At 39.0% G+C, this 20,824-nt stretch overlaps 4 protein-coding genes and 1 non-coding gene across 7 annotated transcripts in view; 2 read left to right on the plus strand and 3 right to left on the minus strand.

Annotated features, from left to right (window-relative positions):
- The window catches only part of LOC109839635 (bifunctional adenosine 5'-phosphosulfate phosphorylase/adenylylsulfatase HINT4), a 6,577-nt gene extending 1,501 nt beyond the window's left edge, over positions 1-5,076 (plus strand). Inside the window, exons 3-6 of one of the 2 annotated variants that reach the window (XR_002246676.1) lie at positions 222-298; positions 433-499; positions 4,372-4,594; positions 4,662-4,728. Coding sequence is in view for 1 of the 2 variants with exons in the window: in XM_020408139.1 (XP_020263728.1) it covers positions 222-298; positions 433-499; positions 4,517-4,594; positions 4,662-4,764 (325 nt within the window). In the remaining variant the exon portion in view is untranslated. Of the gene's footprint in view, positions 1-221; positions 299-432; positions 500-4,371; positions 4,595-4,661 lie in introns of both variants that reach the window. The other variant, XM_020408139.1, reaches the window with a different exon arrangement.
- On the plus strand, positions 12,302-16,491 carry LOC109836209 (phosphatidylinositol/phosphatidylcholine transfer protein SFH11). 2 transcript variants are annotated; one of them, XM_020404079.1, is made up of 12 exons: positions 12,302-12,630; positions 12,882-12,981; positions 13,417-13,683; positions 13,755-13,832; positions 14,899-15,000; positions 15,103-15,152; positions 15,230-15,338; positions 15,428-15,511; positions 15,607-15,684; positions 15,759-15,860; positions 15,950-16,021; positions 16,312-16,491. In XM_020404079.1, the coding sequence occupies exons 1-12, from the start codon at positions 12,452-12,454 to the stop codon at positions 16,315-16,317; spliced, it is 1,227 nt and encodes a 408-aa protein (XP_020259668.1). In that variant the 5' UTR covers positions 12,302-12,451; the 3' UTR covers positions 16,318-16,491. The 2 variants fall into 2 exon arrangements, with proteins under 2 accessions (XP_020259668.1, XP_020259667.1); XM_020404078.1 differs by lacking the exon at positions 16,312-16,491 and adding an exon at positions 16,107-16,299.
- Positions 16,721-17,458, minus strand: LOC109839432. The gene is made up of 2 exons (XM_020407856.1): positions 17,126-17,458; positions 16,721-16,932 (listed from the first exon to the last, which is right to left on the minus strand). The coding sequence occupies exons 1-2, from the start codon at positions 17,310-17,312 to the stop codon at positions 16,721-16,723; spliced, it is 399 nt and encodes a 132-aa protein (XP_020263445.1). The 5' UTR covers positions 17,313-17,458.
- TRNAA-AGC lies at positions 20,362-20,434 on the minus strand. Its single transcript has one exon. It is a non-coding gene; the product is annotated as a tRNA-Ala (tRNA).
- Positions 20,600-20,824, minus strand: part of LOC109839636 (putative glycerol-3-phosphate transporter 1) — a 3,953-nt gene continuing 3,728 nt past the window's right edge. The window contains 1 exon segment of the mRNA XM_020408140.1: positions 20,600-20,824. This exon segment is cut by the window's right edge and continues 353 nt beyond it. Within this exon segment, the coding sequence (XP_020263729.1) occupies positions 20,759-20,824 (66 nt within the window). The 3' untranslated portion in view covers positions 20,600-20,758.

Below are 20,824 nucleotides of genomic sequence, written 5' to 3' on the forward strand. Positions count from 1 at the left end.
GTTTTAGTCAGATTATCGGCCAATATCAGGCCAAGTTAAAACTGATACGTTGGTAATTTGGTTTATTGTGGTTGCCAAACTGACCCATAGCAGCTATGTTTAGGGTTATTGACTTTATAATTACATCTGATTGTCTATTTGATATTTATTTTTTTCTATTTAATGTTGTCTTTGACAATTTTCCTTTAACAGTTCTATATGCAACTTTATTAATTTGATAGGCATTATCTGGTTATACCTGTAGAGCACATGTCAACAGTCAAGGATCTCAAAAAAAGAGATGAAGATTATGATTTAGGTATGTTGATTTCTGTTATACAAAGTTACATTGTTCATATTTATTTTTATGAATCAATCTTTTATTAACTTGGCAGTTTTCTCTTCATTTTTTATGTGTTACTTGTATAAATTGTAACATTGCATCCTCTTCAGTTAATCATATGCTAAAAGTGGGGCAGACTCTTTTGCTCAAAGACGCACCTTGCTCCAGGTTATATAGGTACTTCTAAACAAATATGGTGTGGTGTATTCAGCATTATTTATGCTTCTTAATTTTGTTTATATATGGTTTGGACATTCTTTGGCCGAAATGTTCACTCTGAAGCTATTTCATTATGTCATTTGCTTCTATGATAGGCATAGTGGTTAGGAAATTGATTAGCACTGTCTGATGATCTGATCACTTGTAGATTTTGTTAGAACATGACTTTTGTAAATGGTTTTTTTGTAAAGAAACATGGTACTACTCTTAATAAGAAAAACGTGGAAAAGAAATGAAATGCATATTGCTCTAGCAAATATGAAGTAAAAACTTTAGATAAATAAAGATACCGTGATCACTTGAATAACCTGTAAGTAGTATGATTTCCACAAATCTATACTATCTGACTAAAATAAGACCATGGCTGCCACATGAAAATTTTATAGAGATTTTCCTCTTAATAATACAAACGTATTAAAAACTCCTTTCAAATCCTCTCCTATCTTACTAAAATAAGATGCTAGTTGCCACTGCAAATTTCTAGATTGCCTCTTAAACTTCCACACAATAACTCTCAATCTATGAAAACCCTTTCTGTATACTCTCTAATTCTCTTAAACCTCCATGTAATAATCCTCAATTTGTTAAAAACGCCTTCCAAGTCCTTTCTAATTCCAATGCTTCCCATCTTCCTCTCTGATTATTTAATTAAGACTATGGAGAGGGGGTGGGGGTGTGGGGTGGGGTGGGGTGGAAAGTAGTGAAGTTAGAGAGGATATGGAAGGGATTTTTAACCGATTAAGAATTGTTATATGGAACTTTTAAGTGAATTAGAGGGGATCTAGGTTGAGCTTTTAATAGATTGATGATTACTATAAAGTATAAGAGGCAGACCTCTAGGAATTTGCCAAAGTGGTAATCAGGGCTTATTGCAAGATATAGAGGATTTTCAATACATTGAGGGTTATTATATGGAATTTAAGAGAAATGTCTTGAAATTTTCCATGTGACAAGAAGAGTCTTATTTTAGTAAGATAGTATAGACTGGTTAATTTCCCTCGATATAATGGATAACAACATTGTAACTCTAAGCCCCCCTGCATTGCATGGTGAAGAAACTAGTACACAAATACTATAAGACCTCCACTTTATCAAAAGCTTCTAAAAGCATTTCTCACAAAAACATTACGCCTCCTGAAATGTGAGTTTGCAGACACGTGACTCACTTATTGGTATAGTAACTAACATATATCCACTGCCCTTAGGAAGCGATTTTTGCTTTCCTATTCAAATTTGTTACACAGAACTTTCTGGATATTCTTTTCCTCTTGGCTTTCTGATTCTCAATTTTATTTCTCTACTTTTATGAATTTTCCTAATATGCATTCCCAATCTTTAAGAAGAAACTCTACAAGAACTTTTGGTAGATCATACTATGCCCAAAAATATAGTGAAAGTGAATGATCTTTTTGTGCTTTAACTGTATTGTAGGATATTGTCTTGTAAGTATAATAAGCTACGATGGGTGTTACAGGTGATGTCCCAGATTCTTTGACCATCTTGTCGACTATCAGAAATGTCTCTTGCTATGTAACTCTTTTTTGAGTGGTAAAAGGCAAATGTGAAAAAAATGCCAGTAGAACTTATTCCTCATCATATCATGAGAGTTGATCAACAATTCATTCGACACATCTCCATGCAACTTCCTGAGGCACTAGAATTACCATAAATATATGGACCTCAAGATTTTCTACATAGTGGAAAATGAAAGAAGCTTCTATATAAAGTCTGAAGTTTATATAACCACTCTCTGCATTCTCTATAACCTTGAAGTAAACAAAATGTTTCTTAGCTTATGGAGCTGCAATAAACCCCTTTACCCCCTTTACCGACATAGTTAATTTTCTGATTCCTGGTTAAGTTCCTACTCAAATTTCTCGTTGGAGACTCGAAAACTTGTTTTATCATTAAAATATAATAGCATTTGTGGTGTCCTGGTCCTCCATAAAGCAAATTTTTTATCAGGCTGCTGCTTTTTTGTTTATAAACAAAGGGACTTATAGATCATGAGCTTGGTAAGGTTTATTGTCTCTACCACAAGTTTGTGGAAAATGCCAGGAAGAAATAAAACTTGAACTCGATTACAAGACTTAATTTATTCGCTAGTCACTACCACAACTTCTTATTTTGAACCTTGGGTTGTTTTGGAGATAAGCAATTCGTAACTTAAGCATGTCGATCCACCATCAAAGTTTCAATATACCAGAGGAAGTATATCTCATTGGCTTTTTTTGTCACTTTGCTTGTTATACCTTTGATAAGGTGTTATAATGTTGGAGACAGTTGTGATGTAAGTTGACAAGATGGTCAAAGAAATTAGGTCGTTGCTTATGCCATCCATTATAACTTATGTTTGCATTGGACAGTGGAAGTAACCATATTTTCTTATCTATTAAAGTATAAATATTCATTGCCTTTTGCTTTGTCTTTGGATTAGTTGATAGGAATCACAGTCTTGCGTGATGATGCAACAAGGTTAAAGATTCTTCCTTCTCGATAGGAAGATAGCATAGAGAGAATATGAATATAGAAAGGGGAGAAAGTGTAGAAATTTGTTAAAACAAATTAACTTCTATAATTCATACCTAAACTGCCATACCTTCTTAGTGTTTTAGAAATTTTGTTAAGCAGATTAATTTTAATTTTTGAGCAAATAATGAACGATTGTTTTTGATATGATGAGAAACAAACATAATATGACTTGTATGGCACACTTAATTTAGAAGACATAATCATCTAATACTTTTGAACTTGCATGCCATTTATGTAGTTTTAGTGAATTACAGTATAATTGGTTGTACTGGTAATGGGGTACTAATTTACCAGGTCTTACATGCAAATGACCTTTGGACTGTGATTTTATATTTGGACAACTAACAAATAATATTCAGATAAGACAAATATTGTTTTATGTGGCTTTGGACATGATTTTAATTAGATATTGTAACCAAGGCTGTTTTAAATAGATCTTTTTTGTAGTAACTTGTTAGATAGTGTAAACAAGAGAATGGGCTTTAGATCCCACGATATAATCCATCAAAGAATCATAAAAATACACAAATTACCTTTTAAGTCTTCCGTCCTCATGCTCCAAATAAAAATCCTCGATTACCTTATTTGATACTGCTTTGTTTGCCAAAAATACGTCACAGACTAATTGAACTAATATTTTAGTTATATTTTAGTTACAACTCTAGTGGACAATCATAGTTTAAAAATTCACATCATCAACTAGTTGCACTGAAACACCATCAGTATGTGGGATTTGGTCTGTGATATGCAGTGTGTTAGTACAACAAGAATTTCTGCCGTGCATCACTAATTCAGCATAATTAGCGTGCAAGTTCAAGGGTGTGAGGTGATTATGCCTGATTAGGTCATCGTTTATGCTCGTTGACCATCATAACGAAAAAGGGCCATTATTCTCAAAGTTGCTATATTTAACCAATTTCTGCACCACTAGGAAAATGTAGCATTTTTTAAATGAAATATAATTTATCTGTGAGACAAAAAGTTGATAAAGAAACCCACTCTAGTAGTTAATACACCATACATGCCGTAGTTTATGTTTGTTGACCGTCACGACAAAAAAGGTCCATTATTTGCTCGAAGTTGATTGCTTTAACCAGTTTATGCACCACTAAGAAAATATAGCAATTTTGGTATGAATTAGAATAATTCATATATGGGGGAGAAAGTTTCTGATAGATATGTTCCTACTTTTTCCAAACTAGTAGATCTTACTGATGAATGGTTATACAAATCAACTATGCACTATTATACCATGAAATAATGTACATTCACTAATATTTTGTCGAGTTTGCTGAAAGGTTGAATTATGCAAGAAAAGGTTCTGTGCACTCATTGCTGGTAGATCTTCGACATGGAACTGTAATTATCATGTTTGTCAAATTTTATTTCCCAGTTTGGCTATATTTTTATATGCATTTCTTCCTTAATAGCCTACAATTGCAGATTTGGCTTCCATCAGCCTCCATTTAATAGCGTTAACCATCTCCATCTTCACTGTTTCGCTCTACCCTTCATGCCAAGGTACCGCTTAAGCTTCAGAATTCTCGAGATTTATGCCTCTTTTTCTAATTGCTTTGAGTTTTAACAGATGGAAACAGCTTAAATATACGAGTTTGGGACCCCTTGGGGGTTTCATAGAGGCGGAGAAGTTGTTAGATCAAATAAAACCTCTCCCAACTGTGAATTCGTAGAATCAATTCTTCTATGAACTCCACAATGGGTGATCCGGGCGGTTGCAAGGTTTCAATATGGCGCCACGTTCGTGGATTCGATTTCGGGCCGGGTTATTTAAAAAAACATCTTACGTGATTTAGATGAGATCGATATTAAAGTTAAATCTTATTGAACTCCACCACGGATGACTTAGACAGTTGTGAGATTTCAATATGGCTCAACGGTCTGAGATTCGATTCCGTGATGAGTTATTTAAAAAAAAAAAACTTGTGTGATTTGGATGAGATTGATATTAAAGTTGAAATCTCATTTGCTATTGTTCTTGTACTTATTTTGGCGTAGTTTAGAGTCATAGTGCAGAAGTATCATGTTTCTTAAAAAAATTAGGTGTAATGGTTTGTCAAAAAGAGGACGACACACTGTAATGTATTATGGTGTAAAAAAAATATTTTTTTTTGACACCATAAGTGGGTGGGTGGCAAGGCACTATTTTTAGTAGCCAAAGGCTTGGGTTCGAGGCTTGCCTCCCACGCCCCTCAATTATCTGACTAATCTAGTGACTAGGTGAGGTAGGGAGTGTTGCTCTTGAAAGTGGAGACCCAAACCTAGAATCAAAATCAACAATAGCAACAATAGCATGAAAATTCAAGACAGACCATGGGTATGGTCTGCATTGCACCAGGGTGTGACAGAATCTGTTCTGTCTGCCATGGGTGTGGTCTGCGTCACACCAGGGTGTGGCAGAGTCTATCCTGTCTGCCATGGGTGTGGTCTGCGCCACACCAGGATGTGGCAGAGTCTGTCCTGTCTGCCATGGGTGTGGTCTGCGTCACACCAGGGTGTGGCAGGCTCGTTTTAGAATCCTAATCTGTTTGGGATTGTGTTTTGTTATAAATAGAAACACGTCCCTTTAGGGTTTAAGAGAGAAAAAGAGCACGAAAAAAAGAGGGTTTTGAGGGCTCTTTGAGGTTAGAAATCTTAAAGAGAGAGGCCAATTGCAAGCATTGTAATCTTCTTCAAGTAATCAAAGAATTGTGTGGTGTGGTTCCCGAGGACGTAGGCACGTTGCCGAACCTCGTTAAATCTGGTGTGTTCTTTCTTGTTTATTTTCCTACAAGTTTTTATCTTTGATTTGTGGTGAATTTTCTTCTTGCTCAACTCTCAAACACAAGATCCTGAAGGGTACAAATTTGATTTGATTATTTCGAATCCCCAACAACTGGTATCAGAGCTTCGTTCAGCAATTTGTGTGAAAGAGAGCTATGGCAGAGGAAATCAAATCAAAGATTGAGAAGTTTAACGGTTCAGACTTCGCCTACTGGAAGTCGCAGATGGAGGACTACCTATACCAGAAGGACTTGTATCGCCCGTTGATGGGCAAGGAAAAGGGAAAGAAGAAGGAGGAGTCAGATGCTGATTGGGAGATATTAGATAGGAAGGCTCTAGGGCAAATCCGGTTGTCGCTCGCTAAATCAGTAGCCCACAATATTCTGAAGGAGAAGACGACGGTGGGGCTTATGGAAGCGCTCGCGAAGATGTACGAGCAACCGTCGGTAGCAAACAAGGTGCATCTAGTCAAAACTCTCTTCAACCTCAAGATGGCAGAAGGACGGTCCTTCACGATGCATCTCAGCGAGTTCAACACAATTGTTGATCAGCTTATCTTCGTGGACATCACGTTTGATGACGAAGTGCAAGCCCTATTGATTCTATCGCAGTTGCCGGATAGTTGGGCAGGTTGTGTGACGGCAATCAGCAATTCAGCGGGGAAGGAGAAGTTAAAGCTGAATGAGGTTGTTAGTATGATTCTATCCGAGGAGGTTAGAAGGAAATCGTCCGAATCAGAAGGTTCAGGTTCAGCCCTAAATTTCGAACAGAGAGGCATAAGCCAGAAAAAAGGGAACCAGAACAGGAATCGGTCAAAATCAGTAAAGAAGAGGTCGAACTCGAAGGTTAGGCCTATCAAAGGAAAGTGTTAGAACTGCGGCCAGGAGGGCTATATGTCTTCGGTCTGTAAAGCACCAAAGAAGGATGCGGGTGAGCAGGAGGCTCATATCGTGCAGGATGCCTTGATCATTGCTATGGATAGCGATTCTGATTCTTGGGTCATCGACTCATGAGCTTCTTTCCACGCCACTGCTAATAGGAAACTACTTCAGAACTATGTAGCAGGGGACTTTGGTAAAGTATACTTGGGGGGACAATGAACCTTGCAATATTGTTGGAAAGGGTGACGTTCAGATACAGATAAAGGGCTCTAAGTGGAATTTAAAGAACGTGAGACACGTGCCGAAGCTGAAGAGGATTCTTGTTTCGGTGGGACAGCTTGGAGCAGAAGGCTACGTTTCGACATTCACCGGGGATTCGTGGAGAATCTCCAACGGTACGATGGTTGTTGCCCGAGGCAATAAAACGGGAACTCTCTACCTCACTTCACATGCGAGTGACACCCTCGCAATTGCAGCTGGCAAGGAGAGTACAGATCTGTGGCACAATAGGTTGGGACACATGAGCGAGAAGGGGATGAAAATCCTACATTCACAAGGAAAGCTAACCGGGATCGATGCCGTGGAAGTCGGGGTTTGTGAAGACTGTATTTTTGGGAAGCAGAAGAGGGTTAGTTTCCAGAAGGGTGGAAGGCCACCTAAGGCTCAGAAGCTAGAGTTGATTCATACAGATGTATGGGGTCCAGCCAGTGTGTCTTCTTTTGGCGGTTCGAGATACTACGCCACCTTTATCGACGATCACTCGAGGAATGTGTGGGCTTACTTCATGAAGCACAAGTCAAAGGTGTTCGAAATCTTCAAGAAGTGGAAGGCCATGGTCGAGAACGAGACAGATCTGAAGGTGGAGTGCTTGAGATCAGATAATGGTGGAGAATACGAGCTGGAGGAGTTCAAGAGGTTTTGTGCTATGAATGAGATTCGCTTAGAGAGGACTACTCCAGGGACGCCGCAGCAGAACGGCATTGCAGAGAGGATGAACAAGACCTTGACAGAGCGTGCGCGAAGCATGCGATTACATGCAGGTTTGCCTAAGACATTTTGGGCGGATGCGGTGCATACGGTAGCATACCTTATTAATCACGGGCCATCAGTTCCATTAGATTTTGGGATTCCAGAGGATGTTTGGAGTGGAAAGAAGATAAATCTTTCACACTTGCGGGTATTTGGTTGCGTGGCTTATGTTCATATCAGTGACCATGTCAGGGAAAAGCTAGAAGCTAAGTCACAGAAGTGCACATTCATTGGATACGGCATTGATGAGTTCGGGTATCGCCTTTGGGATGAGAAGAATAGGAAGATCATCAGGAGCCAGGATGTGATATTCAATGAGGAGGTGATGTACAAGGACATGGACAATGCCAAGGATAGCCAAAGCAGTGGGAGCAGCACTACGGATACAGGTGGATCCGAGTACATGGATATAGAGGAACTTCCAGATAGGGGTGATGATGTTTGTTCTGACCGTAGAACGGAGGCAGCTCCAGGTGCAGAAGAAACTACCCAGGGCCTGGAGCTTAGGAGGTCATCCAGGGTACCCAAACCAAATCACAGATATCTTTCATCTCTTGACTATTTATTGTTGACAGATAGTGGTGAGCCAGAAAGCTATGAAGAAACAAAGCAAGTGAGTGAATCTCAGCAGTGGGAGCATGCGATGCAGGAGGAGATGAATTCTCTACTCACTAATGAGACATGGAAGTTAGCCCAGCTACCTGCGCAGAAGAAAGCCTTGCACAATAAATGGGTCTACCGGGTCAAGCAGGAGAGTGATGGAAGCAAGAGATTCAATGCCAGATTAGTAGTGAAGGGGTTTTAACAGCGAGAAGGAGTGGACTACACGGAGATATTTTCCCCTGTTGTGAAACTCACAACCATTAGAGTAGTGTTGAGTTTGGTGGCTGCAGAAGACCTCTTTCTTGAGCAGTTAGATGTGAAGACTGCCTTTCTTCATGGTGACTTGGATGAAGAAATCTACATGAAGCAGCCTGTTGGCTTCATTGAAGAAGGAAAGGAAGAGATGGTGTGCAAGCTCAAGAAGAGCTTATATGGTTTAAAACAGGCTCCGAGACAGTGGTATAAGAAGTTTGATAACTTCATGCAGAACAATGGCTACAGAAGATGCAATTCGGATCATTGCTGTTATTTCAAAAGGTTCGAGTCCAGCTTCATTATTTTGTTATTATATGTTGATAACATGTTGGTAGCAGGATCATGTTTAGAGGAGATAAACAGTTTAAAGAAGTAGCTAGCAAATGAATTTGCAATAAAGGATCTGGATGCAGCGAAGCAGATTCTAGGGATATGAATCAGTTGGGATGAAGCTGAAGGGACATTAAGATTGAGCCAAGCTGAATACATTGAGAAGGTACTTCAGAGGTTCAACATGCAGAATGCTAAAGTTGTTAGCACACCCCTTGGAAGTCAGTTCAAGTTATCTGAGGAGCAATCGCCTAAGACAGATGCAGATAGAGAGCATATGAGCAGGGTGCCATATTCTTCAGCCATTGGGAGTCTCATGTACGCGATGGTTTGCACGAGGCCGGACATCGCCCATGCAGTGGGAGTTGTGAGCAGATTTGCAAGCAATCCAGGAAAGCAGCATTAGGAGGCCGTCGGGGTATGTTTATACCTTAGCGTCGACAGCAGTGAGCTGGGTCTCACGTCTGCAGAAGATTGTGACTTTGTCTACAACCGAGGCTGAGTATGTCGCGGTGACTGAAGCAAGCAAGGAGATGATCTGGTTGAACGGGTGCTTGGAAGAGTTGGATCTGAAGCAAGGGAGAGGAGTTCTTTATTGTGATAGCCAGAGCGCTATACATCTTGCTAAGAATCCAGTATATCATGCCAGAACGAAGCACATCGACGTCAATTATCATTTTATACGCTCGCTAGTTGAAGACGGAAAGTTGCATTTGATAAAGATTTTTGGGAGTCAAAATCCGGCGGACATGTTGACAAAGACAGTCACCATTGAGAAACTGAAGTTGTGCGCAACTTCAGTTGGCCTTCACGAGTAGAAGACGAAGGCGGAGCCACACTACGAGGATCGGCGAGATCGTCGGGATGTTAATGATTGAAGAATGAATTTTTTCAAGTAGGAGAAGATGCTTGCGAGAAGGCGGAGTTCGGGAGAGCTCATTGATGGTGGTTTGATCTCCAAGTGGGAGATTGTTGGTCTTGAAAGTGGAGACCCAAATCTAGAATCAAAATCAACAATAGCATGAAAATTCAAGACAGACCATGGGTGTGGTTTGCACCACACCAGGGTGTAACAGAATCTGCCCTGTCTGTCATGGGTGTGGTCTGCGTCACACCAGGGTGTGGCAGAGTCTGCCCTGTCTGCCATGGGTGTGGTCTGCGCCACACCAGGGTGTGGCAGACTCGTTTTAAAATCCTAATCTGTTTGGGATTGTGTTTTGTTATAAATAGAAACACGTCCCTTTAGGGTTTAAGAGAGAAAAAGAGCACGAAAAAAAGAGGGTTTTGAGGGCTCTTTGTGGTTAGAAATCTTAGAGAGAGGGAGGCCAATTGCAAGCATTGTAATCTTCTTCAAGTAATCAAAGAATTGTGTGGTGTGGCTCCCGAGAACGTAGACACGTTGCCGAACCTCGTTAAATCTGGTGTGTTCTTTCTTGTTTACTTTCCTACAAGTTTTTATATTTGATTTGTAGTGAATTTCCTTCTTGCTCAACTCTCAAACACAAGATCCTGAAGGGTACGGATTTGATTTGATTATTTCGAATCCCCAACAGGGAGGACCTAGTTTATCTGGGGTTTATTGGTAAGGACGGGGAATTCGAACTCGGGCCTTGGTTCGGGATCCTCCTGCCTTACCAAGTTTCCCCCACTATTTAAATATTAAAAAAAACAAGTGTATGTAAATGTTTCCATTATATTGTTTGATCATGTTGATTACATGTTGAGGTGTAAGACCAAGCGTCAGCGCAATTTTATCCGAGTTTGTAGTTAGATTTCCTTGAAGATAAACATCCAATACTTGCATATTTTTCCATGGTAACAGATTTATTATAATTATAAAAGTAATTTATAATAAATATACATAGGTACTCATGCATCTATTAATTAGTTAATATACCCTTGAGCGTCAATTTTAATGAACCAATATGAAACTTTTTGTTTTTTTTTTAACTTTTATTTTATTTTATTATTTCCACATTTTCAACATATTCAATAGCTCATGTAATTTCCTCAAGCTGGTACATATTTTGCTTTTTTACGCATCCGCTTGATATCCGAATGAATTTAGATACCAGATGATATTTTACGCCCTTGATCGCCACTTATAACAATCATAAAAGTTTACAAATTTACTTGACTGTTTTGTTTTGTTTTGTTTTAATTTTTTTTAAAATAGGCATAAATCTCAAAAACTCAAGACCCTTTCTATGTCATCCAGCAGAATCTCTTCAAATTAGAACAATTTTTTAAAACAGCCTCATTTCATTTTTTTATTTTTAAATTCGATCTTTTTTTTTATTTACCAAAAACGACCTGTTTTTTGCCATGTCAACCTAATCACCCTCCTAAACAGTCGGGGTTGCCAACCCCGACTATTTAGGACATAAAACTTTAGGGTTTAAGGCTTCTAATTGGGGTTTAACACCCTCCCTCCTAAACCCCAATTAGAAGCCTTAAACCCTAAAATTTTATGTCCTAAATAGTCGGGGTTGGCAACCCCGACTGTTTAGGAGGGTGATTAGGTTGACGTGGCAAAAAACGGATCGTTTTTGGTAAATAAAAAAGAGATCGATTTTAAAAATAAAAAAAATGAAATGAGGCTGTTTTGAAAATTTGTTCCTTCAAATTAATTAGATACATACAAAAAAAAGTTAGATTGTGTCACGCTTAAATATATGGAAAATGATAGGGACATATCATAACCACAACTCCAACCATACCCTCTCATTTGCTACAGTGCACCTGGTTCTACATTGGATTTAAAATCCTATGTGGGGCCCGGTGTACTGTAGCAATGAGAGAGTGTGTGTGGTTGGAGTTGTGGTTAGGGTGTAACTTTAGTGCCACACTAGATATATATAGGTGAAGATTTTGAGGTTGACGTGACAGCCATCAATTTGGCACGTGCACAAGACCCCCCTCGCTCGGAAAGCATATTGAAAAGGTTAAAAAAAAAAAAAAAGAAGCCGCAGCGCGGACTCTCTCCATTCAGTGTTTGCATTCTTTCCTTCATCAACGCTCTCAAACATTCCAACTCCAAACCTACAAGTTCTCTCTCAACAAACCACAAAAAAAAAAAAAAACTCCCCCCTCTTCTTCCCTCTCCCTCCCCCCTCCCTCTCTCTCTCTCTCTCGTCCCGGGGTATGTTTCTCTTCTCTCTCTTTCTCGCCTGTTTGTTCGTTTAAATGCCCCCCTATAGGATTCATATATATATAGTTCAATTTTCTCAAACAAAACATCACATTATTGCACCCATCACGCTTTGGTCTTGATACTAATGTATTTATACCCATCATGATTCCAGAAACAATCTCGGGCTGCGTCGTATCGGGTCATCACTCTTCGAGGAAGAGCGGGAGGGGGTCGTCGTTCGAGAGCCTCCGATTTTCTAATGCGGGTCAGAACAGAACCAAAAGGATCAGTTCGCGCGATCTGCCCATCGAGGCCCACTGGCACCTGCCCGAACCTGACAAGAAGAAGAAGTTCTCGCTGTCGAAGATGAGCTTTCGGGCGGTGCAGGAGTCGCTGAAAGGGATCCAGAAGAACAGCGCGTTCAGTAATGTCTTTCAGCCGGCTCATGACCCGAAACATGAACACCTAGTGAGGTCTTTGAGGGAGTTGCTTTTAGCGTCTGACGAGCTTCCGGAGAGATTTGATGAGTATCATACCCTTTTACGGTATGATTTTTTGTTTTGTTTATCTTTCATCTAGTAAAAAAAACCCTTGTTATAATTGCTTCATCCATGAATTTGGCACCATTTACGCAAAATTTGAATAATCGTTTCATAGAGTCCTCCTCGACATAAAATTGTGTTCCATAGCGTGGATGATATTTTTCGGAGTTTCTTTTGTATCATTTATTGATTTCAAACTATGTTACAAAAAGAGTCATAACACCTGATGAAATTTTTGTTCTTTTTTCCTTTAGTTTCCTTCGAATGAGGAATTTTGATTTGATGAAGTCAAAGCAAATGTTCCTAAACATGATGAAGTGGCGTGAAGAAAAGGGTGTAGATGCAATTGCAAAGGTATGAGATACATCCTGCTGGTGCTATCGGTATGTCTTCTGCTAGTAGTAAAATTTTCCAAAGATTAGGTTCTTGCAGGTCTAGGTAGAGAATTATGTTAATGATTGGTCGTAAACATTCCATACTAGTTCGAAGCGCAAATGTTCATCTGTGAATTACAAGGATTCAAAATAGTTTGAAGTGCAAACGTTCATCCGTGGATTACAAGGATTCAATATAAGTCTTAACATTAGAAATGGCGATATGTGGTTCCTAAATGTGCACATCCAAAACCTTAATCTAACAGTTCTGTCCTCAAAAGTGAGACATGGAGCAGCCTATGTTTTGTAACTAGCTAACTGAAATAGAGTTATACAAACTGCCACAAAGGCAAGCAGTGCGTTGTTGTTTGAAGCTTTCAGGATTCAGAATTATTACAGCAGTTGTGATATGCAGGATTTCACATACGAGGAGTATGAAGCAGTTAAGAAATGCTATCCACATGGGTTTCATGGAGTCGATAAATACGGAAGGCCGCTATATATTGAAAGGATAGGGATGGTTGATCTTACCAGTCTACTGAATATAACAACAATTGACCGCTACATTAAATATCACATTTCCGAACAAGAAAAGACATTAAATTTCAGATTTCCTGCTTGCTCACTTGCGGCTAAGAGGCATATAGCCTCGGTTACTACTATTCTGGATGTCGAAGGAGTGGTGAGTACCAACATTTGTTAGTGGACCTGTATGTATGTAATATTTGGTTAATTTTGAACTCCATGATGTAGGGTGCCCATAGTTTCTCGAAGCCTGCTAGAGAATTGTTTCTGGAAATTCAGAAGATTGATAGCAGTTACTACCCCGAGGTACGTTGTTCGCTATTTTGAATGTAGGATTAGCCCACTGTTAGTTTTCTAATCATATCTTCATCTTTTGATGTTAAATCATCATCTAAGAAGAGATTTAGTTCAATTTTGTTTTGATTAATAGATACTTTCTCCTACCGTAGATTTAAAAGCTCTTACAATAACTATCACGAAATCCTAGCCTGGACACTTTCGGTTCAACCTTGGCATTTGCACATGTGCATTTCTTTTCATCTGTTTATGTCAGATGCCAAGCTAAATTCTGATTGCATAGTTTCGACTTGTATAGAGAGATATTCGTACAAATACGCCCCTAAAAGCATGGATTCGTGCTGTATTTCTCTCACATTTATGAAGGTGTCTGGTTGAGCAGCTAATATTTAAGTAGTTGATGTGTGAATTATCCCATGTTGGAAAAATAGAGGAAACTATGAAGTTGAGCTTGAAAACAGGCCCGAAACGAAATCAGTTAACCATTTCCCCACAAAAAGTGGTCTGAAGCAATTACCAATGCCTTACTACACTAATAAAGTCTTTACATGGCTCACTGTCTTGAGTCCCAACTGGCGGTATCAGGGTTCAGCTGATAATTCCTAGCTAATGACTGTTTGAATTGCTTCGAGATTGTTTTAATACATTAATGTACATATACTTATCAGAGCACTTTATATCATAACTGTTGCCTTCACTATCTCCAATACTTTCCTTTTTCATATTTATTTCTGAATCCTAGTTGATCATATTGATTCCTAGATAACATAACACATAAATAGCTGTGACAGGAAGAACCAGTGATTGACATTTTTCAGATCAACTTGAAGTTTTCACCTTACCTCCAGGAACCTTGTCATTTACTCTTAGGTGCTACTTTTGTATTGTATATAACCGATTGATCCCTTCTCTGCTTGTTCTTAGACTACACAGTCGAAGCCAAATTTCTTTACTAGAGAAGTTTTTTTTATTTTTTATGATTCTGCTTATAGAAGCTTCTCATTTGATTACTGGTTATATATCATGCATTCTTATGTAACTAATAACATTCATTTGTTTTCTTGGTCAACTGCAGACACTACATAAATTATACATTATAAATGCTGGGCCCGGGTTTAGAATGCTTTGGAAAGCGCTAAATACTTTCATGGAGGCGCGCACATTATCAAAAATACAGGTAAAATCTCATCATTTTGTTGGAAATGAGGAGATATATCAACTCATTTAGGAGCAGCTGTGTTTACCTTCCTTATTTTAAATGGAAAAAGTTCATGTTCAGGTGTTAGGAGGCAAGTATCAGAGCAAACTACTTGAAGCTGTAGATCCAAGGTACATATATCAAGTACTGAAGTATTAAGGGAAATATCTTTTTCATTTTACTGATCAAAAGTTGTGCATTTCTATAGTAATTTGCCAGAATTTTTAGGTGGGAGCTGCAAATGTTTGGAACACGGAGGCTGCCTGTTGAAAGACAAGGGACCGTGGACCAACCCAGAAATCGGTATACTCTTACAGGTAAATTGGCTATTCAACGCATTATTTTCATTTGGTGATCGAGGTTTTTTCTTACTAAAACTTCAAATACAATCTGTCTCTAACTTCAGGAAGTTTACAGTAAAGGTCCGAGGTCTGCTGAAGAACCAAGCAGTAATGTGGCTGTCGAAGAATCTGCAGATCAACCCCAGAGTGTAATATCCTTAATCATTCTTCTCTTAAACAAATTTAGACCTTGTCTTCTTGTAAATCATCACCCAATCTATTAAATGACACCGTCCTTACACAGGGTGGTTCTAATGGACATCGAAAGCCCGACAATAACAGTAGAAGGATGTCACTAAAGGATGCTCTCATGTCAGACGAGGTAATTATGAAGTATATTTTAGGCACTCATCTAAAAATGCTATAAAGAGAATAACACGTCCAATACCGATGCAGGATTACGATGGATTGGAGCAAAATCAACAGAAGAGCTATGTTTTCGACCAAATAGTGCAGAAGGTTCTAGCGGTCGAAGGTTGCCTCGAGGATACGAGGGAGGTGGGCTTAAATAGTTAGACCTCTAACATATCATTTTTTTTTCCCAACTAATCGATTTTTTATTTTGTGTTTTGCTTTTTCCATCTCAGATGTTGCAAAGACTTGTGCGTAAGCAGCAGGAGTTAGAAGCTCATATAAAGGAGCTAAAGAAGCTGTCCTTGGTAAGAACATCATCCCTTATTCATTATTCCCTGTAGTATTGCTGTTTTGAACTGACTAACCCTGTGGTTTCATTGTTGCGAATAGACGCCTCGAGTCACATTTCCTTTTTTACTGTTTTACCCTCTGCCTCACCAATTCCACCCGAGGACGGGGTCTATTAGCAACAATGAAACTACAGCGGTAGTAAGTTAAAAACAACGATACGACAGGGGGTCTACACGCAATTATCCCTTTCTCTGCCTCAGAATTCTTCTTCAGCCCTGAACATCCTCTGATTACTGAATAACAGAATTGACGGTGTGAAGTATGATCCTGGCGGTAAACGGACAATGGAAACGTGGAGTTCTCCATCACAGATACTATTCAATGTGGTATAAGTAATCAACTTTATTCGTTCGGGAGGACAATGTATATGAAAATTTCATTTATGAAGCAAATTAAAAGTTATATCTTAACTTTTACCGTAATCTAGGACAGTCTACATATTTCCTAATTTAGCTTGATCTATTTTTAGTTTTTCTAACTAATTCTTGTTCCCCACCCTGCCGTGTATTGTGTCTTGGTACATGTCACATCAGTTTCCACAGTTTGAAAGAAGAGCATGCATGTACTTGATGCTTACAGATTGAATACCCACTACATGCTTTGATTCTTCATATTTGGCTACTTATTTTATGTAATTCTTTAATGTGAACTCATCATACAATAGGAAGGTACGTTACCTCTTTATACACTTCGATCCTTACACTCCCGTTACAGCCCAGCGCCAACCTTCCTGTACATACCCGGGCAGCGCCGACAGCGCAGCCGCTGATCCCGAGGAACACCGGGTGACAGCAAACCGGGTTCGGCTCGATATCCGCAGACCGGCGATACACTAAGTCCCGCCACCAATTCGCCCGCCGCTCGCCTGATCAGCCTCATCCACCCTACCCTCTCCCAACCTTATCCTTCCTCCTCCGCACTCCCAGGCTCTGCGCCCTCCTCCTCCTCCCGCCACATCCTCGTTATCCGATAAATCCAATATACATGAAGAAATATGTACCCCTCGACGCGAGGGGCGTTTTGAAGCCCGTCAGGAACGCGCGCCCGACCGGGAATGCCTTGCCGGGCTTGCAGCCGCGGCGACCTCGCCAAATCTCGCTTGGCCCGGCGGGCTGGCCATCGGGCAGGCGCGTCGGTCCGATAGTGAGCGAGTTTTGAGACGTACTGGAAGGTTTTGACGAGCTTGTCGATTCCGTCGCGTTTCGCGAGGAAGACGACGAGCTTGTCGACGCTGTCGTTGGCCATGGATTCAGATAGAGGTCGAGGATGAAGAGTGGACGTGCGGAAGCAGAGATTTTTGGTTGAGCTTGTGGGTGGAAAATATGTACATGCGATTGGATAATAGTCGGGGTTCGTTTCTGGCTGTGATGATCCCTCTGTTCACGGGGAGGTATTTTTGGCTGTTTGTTCTACCAGTCGTTTTGAGTTTTTTGGATGAAGATTAATAAAGAACTATATACTTCTAACGAATTGGATCCTCTCTCTCTCTCTCTGCTGAGGGGAAAGAAAAACAAGAGAGATCATTATTTTTAGTCTTAACCATTGATTATTTATTAGCCGGTTATGATATAATCTAAATCTAATGCTCATCGTATTCCGTGTATTGTGCTTTTTCCTAATTAGCACTTAAAAGAAAAAAAATCACAATCACCGGCTAGATAATTAATAGTTGTGATTATATAGTGATCCCTCCGCTAGCGGAGAGGATCCGAATCCGCTTTTAACTGTTGTATGGGCGAATAGTAGTTAAGGACCAAGTTTAACATGTCAAAATATGTGTTCAAATATTCCTAAAATTTTAGAGATTTTGAAAGTAATTTAACAATAAAATTTATGATCGTGCTTGGGAAGGCTTATGTTTGAAGTATGTAACATATGCTCGGCTTTAATGGCTTTTGGCTTTATAATAAAATTTTCAAAAAAAAAAAAAATCTTATGATAAGAAAGGCCAAATGTGGCTAAATTAGATGTGCTTGTGAGCCGATTTTTCAAAAAAACATAGGGATACTCTAACCTTTTTAAATTGCGCTTAAAATGTAGCGTATGTGATACATCACTAAACATGTAATATGGAAAAACTAATTTGCAAGCTACTTTTGATAAGTAGTTAAAAGAAAAAGCTCCCCAAAAACACCCCTCTATATATATATCGCAGCCCCAACAAATATGAAATATTCGAACAAATAAACCTAACGCTCACAATACAAAGATAAACATCTATTTAGTGCGGGATGATATATAACAAGCAAAATTGACCCGCAACATTTGTATGAAGAAGATAAAAAATAATAATAATAAGCATTTTACATAAAAAATAATAATAATAAGCATTTTACTTTTGTTGTTGTTCTTCGCAGCAGCTTAGTTTTACTTCTATCAAAAAGAGAAAGATAAACACTAATTTATGCCCTCTTAACCTTATTATTATTATTATTATTATTTCTGGCATAAAAATTATAACAAGATAATAACATCAAATAGAGGGTCGTATCTGAAAATTACAGACATCTGCCGCCAAGCCATTTTCCCCCGCGTCCTATTTTCTCTCGTTTGATTTCTCCATATCTCGTTTGATTTCTCAAGTAAGAAATTGGTTTCCATTTATTATGTTAAAACAATAATAAGGAAGATACATATAAAATCATGGTGCGTATGATGTAGGGTTTAAACTGCTAAGATTCATGAAGAATGAAAATGATATATTGTACATTTGAGATTATAAACAGGAATCATATTTATAAACTCTATCGTCACGAATGATGAAATTTGGTCACTGTTTTATTAAAGTCTGGACCTCCAACAATGGAACAACAGTCTGTTACTCCAGTGGAAAGTAATGTGCTAGACAACATGTGATGTCAAAAGATTTAAATTTAATAAAACAATGAGAATTTTTCTAGTGGAAAGTAATATGCTAGACAACGTGTGATGTCAAAAGATTTAAATTTTTAATAATGGATTTTGTTAAGAAGTTAACAACTCTTAAGTACCTTGTGTTGGTCTAGAGCTGTCTATGCCATTGCTTATCGTCTGATTGTCTTTATTTATTTATTTATTTGCGGTTCATTTCTTAAAACCCATAATGGATGTTGTGAGAACATAAACCTGAGCAAAGTGATGAGGTGGTCAGGCTTTCTTGGCTTCAGCATCAAAAGCTGTCAACTCTTAATGTTCAAATATATCACTACATAATTACATGTCCTTCGTAATTTCACTTTCATTTCATTCTTCACAAATCTTAATTAAGTTGACAGTCACAAGCATAATGACGAATATAGAAGCCATCAAGCTTTACAAGCAATACGAAAGTAACTAACTGCATCAAGGCTTAAACAAAGCAACAAAGAAATTACTCTTAATGAAATACTATTATGCTAAAATAGTGTAGACTATTGTAATAGGTCAGAGTTTCGACATATCTGAATTGTTTCAAGATTTTACATAATGTTTATGGGTTGTAATGCTTATAGGCTGTAATATGCTTGTCCTTCTTAACGCACTTCAAGCCCTTGACTTTGAGGGCGACTTCGCTGTTGTAAGAGGAGCAGATCTCATTCTCCTACTCAGCATGGACAAAAAAGATAGTATAAGATGCATTTGCTAACATTTAAGGCTGTAATATGCATGCATTATTGTAACTTGAATGATATTGTCAGTGATACATCCTGAGATTTAGTATAAGGTGGTAGATGCATGTGTTGTTGCGACATGCAACATTGTTTTGTGTATTTGTTTCTACTTGGTTATGATTATAAGAAGAAGTGCATAATGTATATATTCTGCTTCTGTGACAGAATTGAGATGCATTTGCTAACATTTTCTTGGCGTCGACTGTGAACAATTGTGAATTGGTGGAACCTTGCAGCTTGCAGCTTTATTTAAGGATCCTAGATCGTAGCGATTTGGATCACCTGTTTGCTAGCGTAGGTAATAAAACGTCACTAGATCGTGTTCTTCTCGTCTGGGGCGGGCTTGGGAGGAATCCTCGCAAAAAAAAAACGTTCCTGAAGAATGATGGTATGTGGCTCTGTAGTCATGTATTGAATATCAGACATCGACGGATATCACAGTGAAGAACTTGTGCCTGATATCATTGGTGGTAGGTCAGTCGAATACATGGGGTACTTCGACAAGCTTAACTTATGCTTGATATAGTATCCAATTGGGAGAGAAAAATGGATAAAAGTGAAGGTTGTGTACGCACGAGGGATGATTGGTATAAGTGATATTATCGATGAAAATTGAGGGTGTAAAAATAAAATTAAACAAAAAAAAGACAAGAAAGAATATGTAGTGGAGATGCGGGGTATCGATCCCCGTACCTCTCGCATGCTAAGCGAGCGCTCTACCATCTGAGCTACATCCCCTGCTGATCTCCCGTTTGAGAAACTCCCACTATCATTTACAGTCGCTGAAGAGGACGGCTCTGGCTCTTGCCAAAGACCGCAGTCTCACCAAAGAAGCGACTACCCACAAATGCCTCAATACATAAATCCCCATGCACACAACTTCAAGAAAAAAATGGCAACCAATAACCTCCTTATCACATCTATCCATTTTGATTTTCATGAGATCTCAACAACCACCACCAAGGATCCAACATTTCTAGCCCGCTCAATTTAAAGCCACCCCAAAAAAAAAGAATAATAATGGAAAAGGAGAAAAGCCCATGCACATAATCAGGTATACATCTACACTTCCGGCACAACATCATCCCCAACCGCCAGAGGCGATGACCTCGCCGCCTCCAACTTTGA

Source organism: Asparagus officinalis, chromosome 4 (assembly GCF_001876935.1).
Source record: "Asparagus officinalis chromosome 4, Aspof.V1, whole genome shotgun sequence".
Lineage (NCBI taxonomy): Eukaryota > Viridiplantae > Streptophyta > Magnoliopsida > Asparagales > Asparagaceae > Asparagus > Asparagus officinalis.